General features: G+C 65.7%; 1 protein-coding gene and 1 long non-coding RNA gene across 6 annotated transcripts; one reads left to right on the top strand and one right to left on the bottom strand.

Moving 5' to 3' along the window:
• The first annotated feature begins 1,434 nt into the window (after positions 1-1,434).
• TRPM5 (transient receptor potential cation channel subfamily M member 5) lies at positions 1,435-15,612 on the top strand. Of its 5 annotated transcripts, none has more exons than XM_064491995.1 (21): positions 1,435-1,906; positions 3,111-3,175; positions 3,395-3,472; positions 3,776-3,878; positions 5,142-5,260; positions 5,577-5,900; positions 5,965-6,105; positions 6,190-6,313; positions 6,720-6,865; positions 7,943-8,055; positions 8,280-8,372; positions 8,464-8,722; positions 8,821-8,939; positions 9,113-9,245; positions 9,331-9,505; positions 12,454-12,607; positions 13,136-13,317; positions 13,475-13,607; positions 14,229-14,301; positions 14,619-14,685; positions 15,080-15,612. In XM_064491995.1, the coding sequence occupies exons 1-21, from the start codon at positions 1,450-1,452 to the stop codon at positions 15,184-15,186; spliced, it is 3,165 nt and encodes a 1,054-aa protein (XP_064348065.1). In that variant the 5' UTR covers positions 1,435-1,449; the 3' UTR covers positions 15,187-15,612. The 5 variants fall into 5 exon arrangements, with proteins under 5 accessions (XP_064348065.1, XP_064348064.1, XP_064348062.1 ...); XM_064491994.1 differs by having other exon boundaries at positions 3,281-3,472; positions 8,298-8,372; XM_064491992.1 differs by having other exon boundaries at positions 3,281-3,472.
• LOC135322623 (uncharacterized) lies at positions 4,201-5,649 on the bottom strand. The gene is made up of 2 exons (XR_010383280.1): positions 5,586-5,649; positions 4,201-5,142 (listed from the first exon to the last, which is right to left on the bottom strand). It is a non-coding gene; the product is annotated as an uncharacterized LOC135322623 (long non-coding RNA).
• Positions 15,613-16,481: the final 869 nt, after the last annotated feature.

The raw sequence follows: 16,481 nt of genomic DNA, 5'->3' as shown, positions 1-16,481 counted from the left end.
CTGACGGGCCTGTTCAGAGCCCCCAGGTGGGCAGGATTTTGGAGCTGGCAGCTCCCTCTGGCCCCTGCCTCCTACCCTCATGTACAGCGGGTCCAGAACATGGGATACGAGGCCCAGACTGGGGTGGGAATGCTCGGGTCACACAGCTGGGCAAGACAGGACCTCCGGCTGCGGCTCGTCCCCATTGCCTGGTGCCCAGGGCCTCTCTTACCAAGGTCCCCTGTGGTCAGTGCACTGTGCCTGCCCCAAACCCCGCCCTGAGACCGCTGGTCACCCTGCCCTGCAGTTTGTGAAGGTGCCCAGCGGCATGGCGCCCTCGGTGCTCTTTGACCTCCTGCTGGCTGAGTGGCACCTGCCGGCCCCCAACCTGGTTGTGTCGCTGGTGGGCGAGGAGCGGCCTTTCACCATGAAGTCCTGGCTGCGGGACGTCCTGCGGAAGGGGCTGGTGAAGGCGGCTCAGAGCACAGGTGGGGCCCAGCTGCGGGCCAGGGCCCCCGCGGCCCCCGAACCTGTGCTGTCCTTTGGCCACGGTCCCCATGGTTGCCCTCCCTCCGTGGCTGGCAGTGGGAGCAGCTCCTGGGGATACAGCAGAGGGGCTGAGGGGCCCCCAGGCCCAGAGCCTCCCCCAGGAGGACCCGACCACACTGTGCCTCGCCCCTCTCCTTGTGGGGCCCGCCAGCCTCAGCCAGACACCCGGGGCAGTGACAATTTCTATACCCCGCTGCCCACATGGGCCTCTATGGTGGGAGCAATCTGGCCCACCAGTCACCGGGGCCAGAGTCAAGTTACTGGGCTCTGTCTTCAGGCCAGCTGGGCCTTCAGAAAAGCCAGCCAGGGATGTGGGGCTTCAGAGCCCTCCGCCCGCAGAAATGATGGTGCGAAAGAACAAAAGGCTGATGACCCAGACTGGGCTGAGGGCTCTGTGATTTGGACCTGGACTGGGTCCTGATCCAGCAGGAGAACTGGACAGAATCATGGCCTGTTCTGTCCGGACGGCCCCTGGCGGGCCATCTCCCAGCAGACGCCCTGCCGGCAGGCGGGATCCTGGGCGGCAGCCGGGCAGGACCTGGGACTGCGGGCACAGTGAGCCCCCATGCCCCCAGGTGCCTGGATCCTGACCAGCGCGCTCCGCGTGGGCCTCGCGCGGCACGTTGGGCAGGCTGTGCGCGACCACTCACTGGCCAGCACGTCCACCAAGTCTCGCGTGGTGGCCATCGGCATCGCCTCGCTGGGCCGTGTGCTGCACCGTCGGGTTCTGGACGATGCCCAGGTTAGCGCCCAGAAGAGGGGTGAGGGGGAGGGGAAGAGGAGGAGGAGGGAGAGCAGGGGGAGGAGGCGGAGCCTGGAGCCCAGTGCCCAGCACCCAGCACACGGCCAGCAGGTGGCAGCATCGCCCAGCATCACAGCTTCAGGAGGGGCTGTCAGGCTCCCAGCCAGCACAGACCTGGGATGGGGGACTTGGGCTCCAAGGACTCCACACAGGATCAGTGCCCAAATGCCCAGCTTGGCCACCGACCCTGGACATGTGGCCTCTACTCTCAACTGGGGGAGAGGCCTAAGGCCAGTCCAGAGGAGGCCCAGGCAGCCCGTGAGAGGAGCCCTGGGTTCTGTCTAGAGGGTCTCCTCCCTGCACCTGCCCCTGGGCCCCTGGCACCAGCTGCCCAGCCCTCCCTCTGTCTGGGGGAGGGGGCCCAGGTCTCACAGTGCGCCTGGGGGACCCAGGAGGACAGCCTGGTCCACTACCCCATGGACGAAGGTGGCGGCCAGGGCCCCCTCTGCTCCCTGGACAACAACCACGCCTACTTCATCCTGGTGGAGCCGGGGCCCCCTGGGAAAGGCGACGGGCCCACGGAGCTGCGGCTAAGGCTGGAGAGGCACATCTCGGAGCAGAGGACCTGCCATGGGGGTGAGGCCCTGCCGGCTGCCCGGGAGGCCGCCAGGGAGCACGGCGGCACGTGTGTGGGCAGGGCTGGAAGGACCTCCAGGGCGGCCAGGGAAGGGCATTCCAGGCTGAAGGCACTGAGGCTGCTAGAGTGTTGAGACCTGGGCCATTTGGGGGCCTGGTGTGGGGAGCTGTGGCCAGGGCAATGGGGGCGCATCTGGGGGGAGTAGCCCTGCCAGGCGGTGACATTTCCGTCAGGAGGCAGAGAGGTTGCAGGTCTGTGCCCAGTGGGGCTCCCCTACCCAGAGGCTCTGGGTGTGGTCCCGGGCTTTGGGAAGATGAGATAGCTTTGCAAGTTCTAAGAGGCCTGTTTCCCACCACCAGCCATGAGGTATGAGCCACCAGGGGGCAGTGTTGCCCGAGGAATGGGCACCACTGTGACCAGTGGCCGGCTTGAAAGCTGGACTTGCCCTTGGACTGGAGCACAACTAATATTTATAAACAAGATATCTAATTGCTTATGATATTTATAAACAATATGAACTATTTGTCAACTTAGGGTTCTTTAAAAATGAAAACACAACCAAAGCCACACAGATGCGGTTCCGTGACCTGCGCACCCTGCCTGTCCTCAGCATTCAAGCAGGAGGTGCCTTTGGAGGCGCCTTCCAGGGTGGGGTGGTCCCGCCTGCCCCGGGTCCTCCCTGGGCCGTTTGCCCAGCTCCGCCCACACTGCAGGCCAGGCAGGTCCAGGCTTCTCTGAGGGGCTTCACATCTGAAGTCTCATTTCCGGTTTGCTTGGAAAAGAAACTGACCAGTGACCCTCCTTTGCATCCTCGATGTGCTCCATGGGTCTCCGATGACCTGGCGGTGCCGTCAGCAGAGCTCTCTGTCCTGATGGGGAGAGATGCCGGGCACCCAGACAGTGGCTGGTGTGGCCAGGGACCAAATGGCCAACATCACTTACGTTACCTTCCCATTTAAATAGCCACAAAGTGGCCATATCAGATGGTGGGGTGTGGGGCTGGGGTCTCTGTCCCTGGCGATGGGGCAGCCTGGAGCCCACACTTCACTAGAAAAAGCCTCTAGCTGGAATTTGCCCAGAAGCATGGCAGGATGATGGTCTGAGGCTCGGGGCAGGGGAGGAGTCACCGCCCAGGTTGGCTCCCAGGGTCTCCACTCGGCCTGCCGAGCACCTGGGTGGACCTCCCTCGTGCTCCATCCGCAGGCACCAGCAGCATTGAGATCCCCGTCCTCTGTCTGCTGGTCAACGGTGACCCCAGCACCCTGGAGGTAGGGCCAGGTGGCAGGTGGGGGCCCCCTGAGGGCCTGCCCCTCCGGGACAGGTTCCGTGCCTGGAGCTGCTCAGGGTCGGCCCTTCCTCCCCGCCCGCCTCAGAGGATTTCCAGGGCTGTGGAGCAGGCCGCCCCGTGGCTGATCCTGGCGGGCTCAGGGGGCATCGCTGACGTGCTCGCTGCCCTGATGAACCAGCCCCACCTCCTGGTGCCCCAGGTAGCTGAGAAGCAGTTTAAAGAGAAGTTCCCAAGTGAGCACTTCTCCTGGGAGGACATCGTGCGCTGGACAGAGCTGGTATGAGCCGCCCGGACGGAGACTGCAGTTAGGGAGGTCGAGGCCCTTGTCCCTGCTCCCTGCAGTGCCATCTCTGTGCCCAGCCCCTCTTGCTGCAAGCCCCCAGGCTCACCCCCGCTCGCTCAGGCCCTCGCAGAGCGGAGGCCCCTCGGAGCGGAGCCCCAGTCTGTGGATGGGGCTGCCCTGGGCCCAGCGGGCGCGGGTGGACAGGGAGGCGGGCTTGCCTTCTCACGGGGGGACACAGCATCACATGCCACACACCCTGCGGGGGCCTCTTCAGGGCCTTTGTCCTGTGTCCCCCAGCTGCAGAACATCACCTCCCACCCGCACCTGCTGACCGTGCATGACTTCGAGCAGGAGGGCTCTGAGGAACTGGACACCGTCATCCTCAAGGCACTGGTGAAAGGTGAGGGCCTGTCTGCTGGCCTGCTGGGAGGCCTTCACCCCAAGCCCAGGGCTTTGTGCCCAGTAAAGGGCGGCTCCCACACCCTGCCCCAGCCTGGGCCTGGGCCTCCCGGGGGCCTGCACCTGGGGCAGGGCCACCACTCGGGGGCTGACAGTGGCCGGGACAGCTGGGACGGCCACACTCTGCTCTGTTTGTGTGTGTGTGTGTGTGTGTGTACCAGTCAGTGCTGGCCTTGGCGTCACATGTAACAAAACTGGGGCAACACAGAGACCACCAAGGCCTCCGTGCAAGGATGACGTGCAAATCCATGAGACAGTCCGTATTTGGCACGTTTTACATTAGATACATTTTATCACAGTTTTGAAGACTACTTTAAGCGTTCCATTCAGTGGGTTTAGTATTTTCACAAGGGTGTGAAGCCTTTACCACTGACTCCAGAGCATGTCCATCACCCCACAGACCCCCGTTAGTCACTCCCCACGTCCCCCAGCCCCGGGCAACTGCTGAACTACTGCCTGTCTCTATGGATTTGGCTAGTCAGGGCACTTCCTATGCATGGGACCACGCACGACGTGGCCTTGGGGTCTGACTTCTCTTGCTGAGCACGAGGTTTTGGGGTCATCTCCTTCGTCGCCTGGGTCAGGGCCTCGCTGCTTTTTAAGGCTGAGTATAGCCTTTTGTCTCCCTCTTTCCCTGTTGATGGACGCTTGGCTTGTCCCCACTTTTTGGCTGTCAATCGATGTGCTTCTTTTCCTTTTTTTAAATAATTCTTGTTTTCTATTGAAGTGTAGTCAATCTACAGTGTTAGTTTCAGGAGTCCAGCAAAGCAATTCAGTTATACATGTACATACACATATACATAGTGAAATGAAAATCATATATATTTTCCAGAGTCTCTGCCATTATAGCTCTCAACGTGCTTCTTACTGGACACAGACACTTACTCAGGGGCTGACTGCTGGCCACGGACACAGGCCCAGGCAGGAAGAGGGACACACTTGAGGGCGGGGCTCCTCCAGACAGGCTGCCTTCTCCCTCCCCTACTCTGCTCATCCCTGGGGCCCCACTGGGGTCCTGATGCTCCCAGCATCGGCCCCAGGGGTCTTGCGATGTCTTGTGCCTCCCGCCATCACCCAGAGGTGCTAACGAGGCCACCGTTCCAGCTGCCATGTGTCTAGGAGATGCACCTCAAGGGACCTGGTGCCCACCGGCTCGGTTGGCTCCTGGCTTTGCCCTCATGCCCTCCATCTGCTCTGCCTGCAGCCTGTAAGAGTCACAGCCAGGAGGCACAGGATTACCTGGATGAGCTGAAGCTGGCCATGGCCTGGGACCACGTGGACATCGCCAAGAACGAGATCTTCAATGGGGACGTGGAGTGGAAGGTGGTGGCCTGACTCTGGCCAGCACTGGGCAGCGGCTGTGTCGAGGGTCTGGGGGCAGGTGGTGTCCTGAGGGCCACTGGCCAGGTCCATTCTGGCCCAGCTGGGCCATGGGGGTCAGGGGAGGCCAGGGCACCTCATGGAGGCGACCTCACTCATTGGCTCCCCAAGGCAGGATGGGCTGAACTACTGTGGGTGGTGGGCTGGGCCCAGCCGAGAGGGACAGGCTGTGTCCCCAGGAGCTGGGGGTCTGTGCCGGCCCTCCTGGTGGTCACCCCGCTCCCCGGCTCCCTCTCACCCTCCCCCTGGTGTGGCCCAGTCCCGCGACCTGGAGGAGGTGCTGATGGACGCGCTGGTGAGCAACAAGCCCGAGTTCGTGCGCCTCTTCGTGGACAACGGCGCCGACGTGGCCGACTTCCTGACCTATGGGCGCCTGGAGCAGCTCTACCGCTGCATCCCCCCCAGGAGCCTGCTCTTCGACCTGCTGCAGCGCAAGCACGAGGAGGGCCGGCTGACGCTGGCCGGCCTGGGCTCCCAGCAGGCCCGGGAGCTGCCCGCCGGGCCGCCCGCCTTCTCTCTGCACGAGGTGTCCCGCGTGCTCAAGGACTTCCTGCACGATGCCTGCCGCGGGCTCTACCAGGCGGTGAGTGAGGCCGTTGAGGGGCAGGCGGGGACCCCCGCTGCAGGCTGACGTCCCTGTCCTCCAGGAGAGGGCCCCGGCCAGGCGGCCCATGGGCCAGAAATGGCTGCTGGACCTGAACCAGAGGAGCGAGAACCCCTGGAGGGACCTGTTCCTGTGGGCCGTGCTGCTGAGTCGCCATGAGATGGCCACCTACTTCTGGGCCATGGTGAGTGGCTATCCGGAGGGGTCCTGGGTGGTCCCCAGGGAAGGGTGGGGAGGCGGGCCGGCCTCCTCAGACCCCGTCTCCCAGGGCCAGGAAGGGGTGGCAGCCGCCCTGGCCGCCTGCAAGATCCTCAAAGAGATGTCCCACCTGGAGACGGAGGCCGAGGCGGGCCGCACCCAGCGCGAGGCCAAGTACGAGCAGCTGGCCCTGGGTGAGCCACTGGCGGCAGTCAGGCTGGCTGACGTGGCGGGCGTCTGGGTGGCCTTGTGCTCCACTGGGCCCGTGGGCTCCAGCCAGGGGAGGAGGTGGGCCCAAAACGCCTAACAGAGGGGCCGACGGGCCCGGGTGATGGCTTTGCAGCTCCAGGCCTCAGGCACGCACTGGGCCCTGCGGCCGGGCGGGGACCCTTGGGGAGAGGGAGGCGCCCACGGCCCTGGCGGGGGAGGCCGGGCGGGGACGGCCAGCCTCCAAGTGGCACGCAGGCCCGGCTGGCCCCTCCCCGGCCTCACCAGCCCCCTGGGAGGTGGGCACAGGGCAAGCGCCCGGCCCGAGGCGGGGGGGGGGGGGGCCGGGCGGGGCCGGGCGTTGGCACCGTGGCAGCGGCGCGCCCTCGGCAGACCTGTTCTCCGAGTGCTACGGCAGCAGCGAGGAGCGCGCCTTCGCCCTGCTGGTGCGCCGGAACCGCGGCTGGAGCAGGACCACCTGCCTGCACCTGGCCGCCGAGGCCGACACCAAGGCCTTCTTCGCTCACGATGGCGTGCAGGTGAGCGGCCGCCTCGGGGAGGGCTGGTGGGGGCGAGGCGGGTGGCACGTCGCCGAGCCAAGCTGGGGTCCACTCGCCCGCGCGCAGGGAAGCCAGTCTACTGACCCCGGGTTATGGTGGAGGAAGGCTCAGCGTTGACTGCAGGTGCCAAGCAAGGAGTCAGGGAAGCTAGTGTTCGAAGGGCCCGAACCCCCTATCCCGAAGGCTGAAGACAGCGTGAGGGAGGGGGGTCGTGGGGTGCACGCTCAGCCCGTGGACATTCTTCTGATTGGCTGGTGGAGAGGGAATCGGGGGTCAGCATCACCAGCCCTCTGGTTCCAGCCGGTCTGGGGTCCCCGTGCTGGTGAGCAGCACACAGTTAGCTTCTTCCACCTGGCGGGGGTTCAGTAGCTGCAAAACAGCTCCAAGGACGTGGCTCAGAATAGTATCTGCAGCCCCTGAGGAGGAATTCAAGGCCCTTGACTCTGTTTAATGGCTGAGCTATTATAATTGTGTCTTGCTGGCCTGTTTTCCTTTCCGCATTTTCTCACTGCTCTGATTAACTTTACTCTTTGGACCGTGGGGGAGGCCTAGGAGGCCAAAGTTTTCCACAAACAAGAGGCAGGTGGAGGACACGGGGGAGGAGGTCTGTTCCGGGAAGGCCCCGTCAGGTCTTGCTCGGTGACAGGCAGACAGGAGGGGCCCAGCTGACCTCCCTCACTCCCTCCCCTGGCCGGCAGCTGTCCCGCTTCGCTGCCCGCATCTCGGCTGTGTAGGGTGGGGGCCCGGGAGGGGCTGCTGCATTCCGGGAAGGCACCCGCCCAGCTCCCTCTGCCCGCCACTCTTCCCACTTGCCCCTTTCTCCACCTCTGGTCTCCGCAGAAATGCCACTTCCTCAGCTATGCCCTTCCCCATCCCCGCCCCCGAGCCTGGTGTCCCCCCATGGAACGTTCTTCCCCACTGGGATGGAGGCTGCGGGGCTTTGGGAGGCAGGGCCGGGGTGGGGGATGCTTTGGCCAAAGCTTGCCAGGCAGGCCTGGTACACAGTGGGGCGAAGGTGTGGAGATGGGGGGGTCCACAGCCCTGCCTTTATTTCAGGCCTTCCTGACCAAGATCTGGTGGGGGGACATGGCCTCTGGCACGCCCGTCCTGCGGCTGCTGGGCGCCTTCCTCTGCCCGGCCCTCGTCTACACCAACCTCATCACCTTCAGGTCCGTCAGCCGGCTTGCCAGAGCCACTGGGGGCCCTGGGCATGCTGGTGCTGGTGGCGGCATGTCTGGGTCCCCCGAGTCCAGCATCCCTGTGGCCCTATGCCCACCTCCACCTGTGTCCCTTCTCAGTGCGTCCAGCACCGCCTTTGCTGGCCGGGCGCTCGGACCAAGTGCATGCCTTTGGGTGCCCTTCCCATGGCCCTGAGGGTCCCTTGTGCTCCCAGTGAGGAGGCCTCCCTCAGGACAGGACTGGAGGACCTGCAGGAGCTGGACAGCCTGGACACGGAGAAGAGCCTGCTCTGCCGCCCGGGCAGCCGGTGAGGGCCCAGAGGACGGTGGGCAGAGGCGAGGCTCCGGGGGCCTGGGCCGCCCACCTCACCCCTGGCCGTGGCCCCCTCCGTGGCGCAGGGTGGAGGAGCTGGCTGAGGCGCCGAGGACTCGGAGCGGCCGAGGCCCCCGGGCGGCCTTCCTGCTCACACGCTGGCGGAAGTTCTGGGGGGCGCCCGTGACCGTGTTTCTGGGCAACGTGGCCATGTACTTCACCTTCCTCTTCCTGTTCGCCCACGTGCTGCTGGTGGACTTCAGGCCGCCTCCCCAGGGGCCGTCAGGGCCCGAGATCGCCCTGTACTTCTGGGTCTTCACGCTGGTGCTGGAGGAGATCCGGCAGGTGGGTGGTGGGCCCGGCCCACCGAGCCCCACTCCCTGCCGCTCACGGCCTGGTCTGGGTGGGGGTGTCCCCAGCGAGGACTGTCCCGCCCCCACCAGGGCTTCTTCACTGACGAGGACACGCACCTGTTGAAGAAGTTCACGCTCTACGTGGAGGACAACTGGAACAAGTGTGACATGGCGGCCATCTTCCTGTTCATCGTCGGTGTCACCTGCAGGTGTGTGGGGCCCAGAGGCCTTGGGGGCCAGCCGGGGGCCTGGGGGCAGGGTGGACTCACTCTGGCCTCAGAAATCCCATGCGTCCCCGGCCCCCGGGGCTGTGTGTCCTGGGGGGGGCCCCCTTACCCCTCTGGCCCCTGTAGCCGTCCGGCCTGCCGTCCCCCGCCCCCAGGATGCTGCCCTCGGTGTTCGAGGCTGGCCGCACCGTCCTCGCCATCGACTTCATGGTGTTCACGCTCCGGCTCATCCACATCTTCGCCATCCACAAGCAGCTGGGCCCCAAGATCATCATCGTGGAGCGGATGGTGAGCCCCGCCCAGGGCTGGGGGCACCACGGCCCCCCGGCCAGGCGGCTGCTGATGCTTCTCTCCCCCCAACCCCCCTGTGGAGATGAAGGACGTCTTTTTCTTCCTCTTCTTCCTGAGCGTGTGGCTGGTGGCCTACGGCGTGACCACCCAGGCGCTGCTGCACCCCCACGACGGCCGCCTCGAGTGGATCTTCCGCCGCGTGCTCTACAGGCCGTACCTGCAGATCTTTGGACAGATCCCACTGGACGAGATCGATGGTCAGCGCACGCCGGGCGCCGGGCCAGGGGCTCCTCTGTGCCACTTTGCAGTAGGACCCCCACCCCAGGGTGTAGTGAACCGAGGCCAGTCCATGGAAGTTCCTAAGGCCCTGGACATGTGGCCCCTGAGAGGGGCCTTTGGGAGTCATGTGAGATCCTGGCTTGGTGCTAGCTGAGAGCAGGGACGTCCCTGAGGCCCGTGCACCTGCCCGGGGCCAGGGCCAGCCAGGGTACAGCTCCAGGCTGGCGTGTGTCAGTTGTGGAGGCCCCAGCCTTGGGCCCCAGGCTGGAGACTGAGACACCAGGAGGGGAGAGGCGGCCGACGGAGAGGGCAGCCTGGCAGGGAGGCCGGGGACAGGCTTCGCCAGGTGGAGGGACAGGTTGGCACTACGGACGCAGAGGGGAACATGCCAGTCCACCCCTGGGGTCTGGGCTCCTCCGGCTGGCCCCCTGCTGGGCAGCAGGGCTCCCTGCCTCCCCTGTGTACTCACTGGCCCCACACCCAGCCCCAGACCTGCCTGCCGGAAAGGTCACTCAGCTGGGAGGCCACTCCTGGTGGCATCCTTGTTTTCTGGGGGGACCCACCCAACAGGGGTATATGTGGCCTGTCTGAGGGTGTGAGTGTCTGCAGGGCGGCCCCTGCTCGGGGCTGGGGCTGGTGGCTGGTGGCAGCTCGGAGAACTTTCCACGACAAGTCAGCACAGCGTGGAAGGCAGAGTGGTTCAGTGGTGGGGACTCGGGGAGACCTGGGGTGGGGGTGGGACACCTGTGCAGGCCCTGAGCTGCTGGGGTTCAGTGAGGAGGAGAGGGGACCAGCCCTCAAGGAAGGTGAGCCAGCAGCCAGGGCCCAGTGTTAGGCCTGGGCCAGCAGCCCCATGGGGCCCTCCTGGGGTGGGGAGCCGGGGTGGAGGAATCATTCACCAGGGCCGGTGTCAGACTGAGGCCACCGGGGCCCACAGGGCGATCACGGGCACGCTGTCGCTGAGGCCTGACCGAGGCCACTGCAGTTAATGGGGTCAGGTCAGCGCCCACGACCTGGTAAATATTTGCCAATGGGATGAGGACGTGACTGAAGCAAACAGGCCAGCAGGATGGGGAGGGGGCCGTGCGGTCACGGAAATTGCCTCCTAATTGGGTTGGCTGTTCTGCAGGCCCATTTCCTCGGCTGTTTTCTCAGCACCACCCCCTCCACCCCCGTGCCATGTTCAGTGTTTGCTTATCCACGGGCATCAGTTTTCAGTTTTCCAGTCTATTAATTTAACCAGAACCTGCCTGCCCTCCAGCGCCTCCCACCCTCACCATATGGCCCCTGCTGGGAAATGTGCCGTGACCCCTACACTGCCCGCGTCCCCAGGAGGAGGGGAGTGAGGCAAGCACCCTCAGGACCAGGCAGGGGTGTGGGGGTTGCTGGTATGGGGGAACGCTGGTGTGGCACACCTGGGCAGGACAGAGGGAGTGCAGACTCCCAGGGGTCCAAGCCTGAAGCACCCCTGTGGCTGCCAGACTAAGTCCCACAGTGGAAAGTCTGTGATCAGGGCCAGGCCGGGGCCAGCTCCCCGAGGGTCCCGGGCAGTTCCCTTTCCCTGCTGGCCTCTCAGGGTGACCCCCCCAGCCTGGCTGCTCTGTGTGAGCCCACCATGCTGCAGGGTGGGAGAGGGGGAAGGCAGGCCCCCAGCCTGTGTCCGGTCCTGGTCCCGGTCCCGTGGGCCGCCCTGCCCCCTGTCTGCACACAAGCCTGTGGGAGCGGGGCTGAGCATCCACGCAGAGCTCCTGCTCTGGGCTCCAGGCCCCAAGGACAACTTATTTCCCAGCCGGGCCTGGTGGCGCCTTTGAGAGTCACAGGGGAGACACAGGGATCTCGTTACCATGAGCCGGACAGATTTACTGCTTCACAAACACCCTTCCAGGCCTGGCCCCGGCCCGCCTCTAGGGGCTCTGGAGGGAGAGCGGAAGGTCACAGAGTCAGGCGGGCGGCGGCAGGGTACGTGTGGAACACACTCAGGACGGCCTGCCCGGGGACGCAGGCACGCGTGGAGACGGAGATGAGAGCCCCGTGCCACCCGGACTCAGTCACAGCACGAAGCCTGGGAGGGGCCCTCACAGCAGGAGTCCAACGTGCAGGCATGTGCGTGGGTCCACACACACACACACACACACGCACACACTCTGCCAGTGGAGGGCAGCAACCAGGGCCACAAGTCCCCTCCTGCTGGAGAGGCGCCCCGCACTCTGGGCCCCCCATCCCACCTGCTCCCTACCCCGGCTTCCACCTGCACCTTCCTCCTTGCTCCTGGGGCGGCTGGGGGTCCAGGGCTGAGCCACCTGAGCCCTGCAGGGATGGAGGCAAGAGCTGGGGCCTGCGGGGCCCTAAGGGATGCTGGCCTGGTGCGAGGAGGAGCTCAGACCAGGGCGCTCACTGCCGCCGCGCCCCAACCAGAAACCAGAGCGTGCTTCGGGCAGCTCGCCCACTGTGCCTGCGGCAACAGGCGTGGAGGGTGGTCCGGCTCCCTGCGCTCTGGAAATGGGGCAGACTTGCCCCCAGCTGAGTCCTGTGGCTGGAATTAGTGCTTTAAAGGCCCTGAGAAGTCCTGCAGGAGACACTCCACCAGCAACCCCTAAACCTGCTTTGAGCAGAGCCTTGTGGTGGGGGTTGGGGGGTGACCTACGAAGCAACCAGCAGAAACCGGCGTCCTCCAGGCAGGCCTCCAGAGCTTGCAGCCCTGGCCATGACCTCGGCCCGGCAGAGGTGGGGAGGTGGGACCAGCACCATCAGGCCGACCATGGGGACAGGGGTGTCCTGCAACAGGGACTTTGAGTGCTAAGGCCAGCTGGGAAACCACAGATCTGTTCGCCCAACCGGCCCTCTGTCCCGGGGCGGCCTCGACCCCAGGACAAAGCTCTGGGCCCCTGAGGGCACTTGCACTCAGCTCACGCTCCCCCCCACCTAGAAGCCCGCGTGAACTGCTCCGTGCACCCCCTGCTCCTGGAGGACTCGCCCTCCTGCCCCAACCTCTACGCCAACTGGCTGGTCATCCTCCTGCTGGTCACATTCCTGCTGGTCACCAACGTGCTGCTCATGAACCTACTCATCGCCATGTTCAGGTGCCCGCTGTGCCCCTGCTCTGTCCACGTGGGGGCTTGGTGATCCCGGCAACCAATGCCCTTGGTTCCAGCAGCCCCTGGCCCAGACCTGCTGGCCCCTCCGCCCCCAGAAGGGGCTGAGACCTGTGCCGGTAGAGGCCTGGATGTGGGGTGTCAACCCAAAACATTGGCTCCCCTTCGGGTGGGCCTGGAGTGCAGGCAGAGGGAGGGGAGGGCACCGAGGAAGTGGTGCAGGGCAGGCAGGTGGGTGAGCGTGCGTGGTGGTGGTGGTGGTGGTGATGGTGGGGGGTGATTCCTTCCCGAGCGCCCGCCCCACCGCCGCCCTCCTCCCTGCCACCTCTGCTCCCAGAGGTCGGCCCGGGTCTGCGAAGGCTGCAGCAGAAGGGGCCATGGACGACCCTGGATGAGCGAGGCCCACTCTAGACACAGCCCACAGAGAGAAACCACAGGAGGTGGGGGCTCCTCCGGGTTCGCAGACGGGGCAGGGACATGGGGCTGGTGCCCACCGCCGCCCACGCCCGTCCGCAGCTACACGTTCCAGGTGGTGCAGGGCAATGCGGACACGTTCTGGAAGTTCCAACGCTACCACCTCATTGCGGAGTACCAGGAGCGGCCCGCCCTGGCGCCGCCCTTCATCGTCCTGAGCCACCTGAGCCTGGTGCTCAAGAGGGTCTCCCGGAAGCAGGCTGAGCAGAAGCGGGCACGCCTGGGTGAGGCCTGGAGCAGGGCGCGGCGCGGGGGCGGGGGCGGGGCCCCGAGGGCCCCCGCAGCTGGGCCGGCTCTGCCCGCCACCTCGCGCCTGCTGCGGCGGGGGGCGCCTTCCGCCCGGCCCGGGCTCTGCCCCTGAGGCTGCCCCGGCCTTCCCAGAGAGGGACCTGCCGGAGCCCCTGGACCAGAAGATGGTCACCTGGGAGGCAGTTCAGAAGGAGAACTTCCTGAGCAAGACGGAGAAGCGGAGGAAGGACAGCGGGGAGGAGCTGCTGCGGAAGACGGCGCACAGGTGCGCGGCGGGGGCGCGGAGCCCAGGGCGCTGCTCAGGGTGGACGCAGGTGGCCCTGCAGGCTGCAGGGAGGTGCCGGCCAGCTGGTGCGGGCCCGCCTCCTGAGGGCAGCACCCTGGAGCTGGTGGACACTGGGACCTTTGTCAGGGTCACTGTTGGGCTCAGGCTGACTTCAAGCTGCATGGGGCCCTCTCATGTCACAGGATCCGAGCTGGGCCAACAGGGGCAGGGACGTGGCTCCGCACGCAGCCTCCCGGCCCTGCTCAGGGCTCTCTGGGGCCTGGCCTGCCCGGCGTCTGGGGAACGCGGGCCAACACTCGTGGTGTCCCTCCCGCTCTCGGGTCCTGGGCTGGAAAGCCCCCTTGCTTCTCCTCTCTAGCCCTCCCTGCAGACCCAGGTTCCTGCCTGCCTGCCCCTACTGCTGGAGAGGCCCCGCCCCCACTGTGCCCTGCACCCAGCCCCCAGGGTCCAGAGCACCCTTAACTCAGGCACCCACAGAGGCTCAGTGACCCCACACCCACCCGAAGGGCCTGGGCAATGGGATGGGGGAGGACGGGAAGGACCTCCAAACAGGGACGCCCCTGCCACCAGCGGCCTGCTGCCCACTTGCTTCTGCCACAGGGTGGACTCAGTAGCCAAGTACCTCGCGGGGCTGAGAGAGCAAGAAAAGCGGGTCAAGCGTCTGGAGTCACAGGTAGGCGGGCAAACCAGAGCGCCCTCCTGTGGCGGGCAGGGGCCTAGCGCCAGCTCAGCAGGCAAGCTGGGGCGGGGAGGGGGAGCTGGGGGCTCAGTACTAGTTCCCCCTCCCTGATGGGGAGACCCTGCCACTCTGCCAGTCTCGGGGGGTGAGAGTCCTCAACTTAAGACCCCTCCCCGTCCACTCCCCACACACCGTGCTGGAGCCACCCAGCCACCAGAGGGCAGTGGGGGCCCTGGCAGGGGAGGGGCGTGGATGGGGAGGGGTCTCTGCGCCGCTGTCCTGAGGGCGGGGCTCGGCCTCTCCTCCCCCAGGTCAACTACTGCACGGTGCTCCTCTCCTCCATGGCCGATGTGCTGGCCAGGGGCAGCGCCTACTGGAGTAAGTGCATCTGTCCCCAGGTGTCCTGGGGGGCTCGAGGGCAGGGGAGCACGAGGGACTGGGCTGTGTCCCCTGCCTTATTCTAGGCCTCTGCTTCCGTCCTGTCCTGGGAAAGGACAGGCCCAGGGCTCTGCTGGCCCTTGGCTGGCCAAAGTTCTCAGGGTGGGGCAGGTGTCCCTCTGACGAAGCCTACCAACTTGGCTGGGGCGCGAGGCTGCGGCCACTCTGACGACGCCTGGGGCTCTGACTGGCCCCCTACTGGGCTGCCTCCCCGGCCCTGCCCCCAGCCAGGGCTACCATGTTGCACGCTCGCCTCCTAGCAGCCTACCTCCCTCTTCCCTGGGCTGCCCCCCGGGCACCCAGAAGCTGAGGAGGCGCCTCCCTTCCCCACCAGACACTCGGAACTTCGGCGGTGGGAGCCCACAGGCCCCGGCTGAACACGGAGGGGGCCCAGGCAGCAGGGAGCACCCAGAGGCTGGCTGGCCACCCCTGAATACCTGAGCCTCTTGGACTGTCAGCACACGGCCCACCTCTCCCAGAGCCCCAGGCCCGTGGTAGGCCTGGAGCTTAGCTGGTCATCCTGGGCCCCATGGACATGCCAACCTCCCCCCGCCTCCAGTGGAGCCCCCACCCCCCACCAGCGGGACATGGCTCTTGTGCCATTGTTAAAAAGGAACAGCTCCTGGCCCTGCCTGGCATTTTCCGGGACGTCCCTCGGCCTGGGAGAGCAGTGGTGTGTGGCGGGCCATCTTCCTAGTGGGCAGAAGCCCCGGATCCTGTCCAGAAGCAGCCAGCCTGGGCCAGGAGAGCAGACACTCACTGAGCACCTGCCGGGGGCCCCTCTTGCCAGGCGGGGAACTGCCCCGGGGCCTACATTGTCCTCCACCCAACCCGCGGTGCCGCTAAGAGACTGATCTTTTTCTGAAATGCTAGTATTCTGTCCTTTGAGATCCAGGGCTGGGCAGTCACTGTGCATGTCGGTGGCCACCCTACACGCCTCCAACAGCTCACACAGCGTGTGCATGACTGTCCAGCCTGGGCAGTGGCCGTGGGACACTGCCCCCAAGAGGACCTGCTTCCACTGCCACCCAAAGGTGCTTTATCTTAAATAGACCCTGGAAAACACACGCACACCTTGGCTGCAGCCCGAGGCCAGAGTGCTCCCTGGCATGGCTGGGAGGCCCCAGTTCAGTAAAGCACAGGAGGCCGGAGGGTTTTCCTACCCTGTGGGGACGGAGTCTGGGCTCCTGCACTCCCCCTAGCTGGACAAGCCGGGCTGGTCTCTCCCTTCCTTGGGGACCTCGAGTCCTGGGGAAGGGACAGCAGGGGCAGGGCCGGCCGGGGAGTTCAGCGGGAGGCTGGCTGACCCCTAAGTCCCACCACCAGTCACAGGAGAGCTGTGCCTGTTCCCATCTGCCTGCCCGGCACCCTGAGGGGATCGTCCTCGCTACCCTGCACACGGCAGCTCAGCAGGCCTGGTGATGTGGTCGCAGGACACAGGTCATCTTGACGCACAGCCCAGGCAGGATAAAGCCGAGGGCCAAGCTTGGCCACAGCGGGAGAGGGCACACACCTGGCAGCCACCACCCCGCCCCGGCTCACTCTGCCTCCTCGGACCTGTTACATCCACACCCTGAGATCCCAGCCCTGTGGTCTGCAGGCCCGTCGAAGGGACAGGCTACACCCCAGCGGCCGTGAGCCCAGCGCTGGAGGACTGAGGAGGGGGTCACCCCAGCCCCGCAGGGAAGTTCTGCCGATGAGGAATGCGAGCATGACTTCAAAACCTTCTGAGCCCG

This window comes from Camelus dromedarius, chromosome 12, assembly GCF_036321535.1.
Source record: "Camelus dromedarius isolate mCamDro1 chromosome 12, mCamDro1.pat, whole genome shotgun sequence".
Lineage (NCBI taxonomy): Eukaryota > Metazoa > Chordata > Mammalia > Artiodactyla > Camelidae > Camelus > Camelus dromedarius.
The sequence above is the reverse complement of the archived record's forward strand: the minus strand, read 5'-3'. Positions and strand labels throughout refer to the sequence as shown.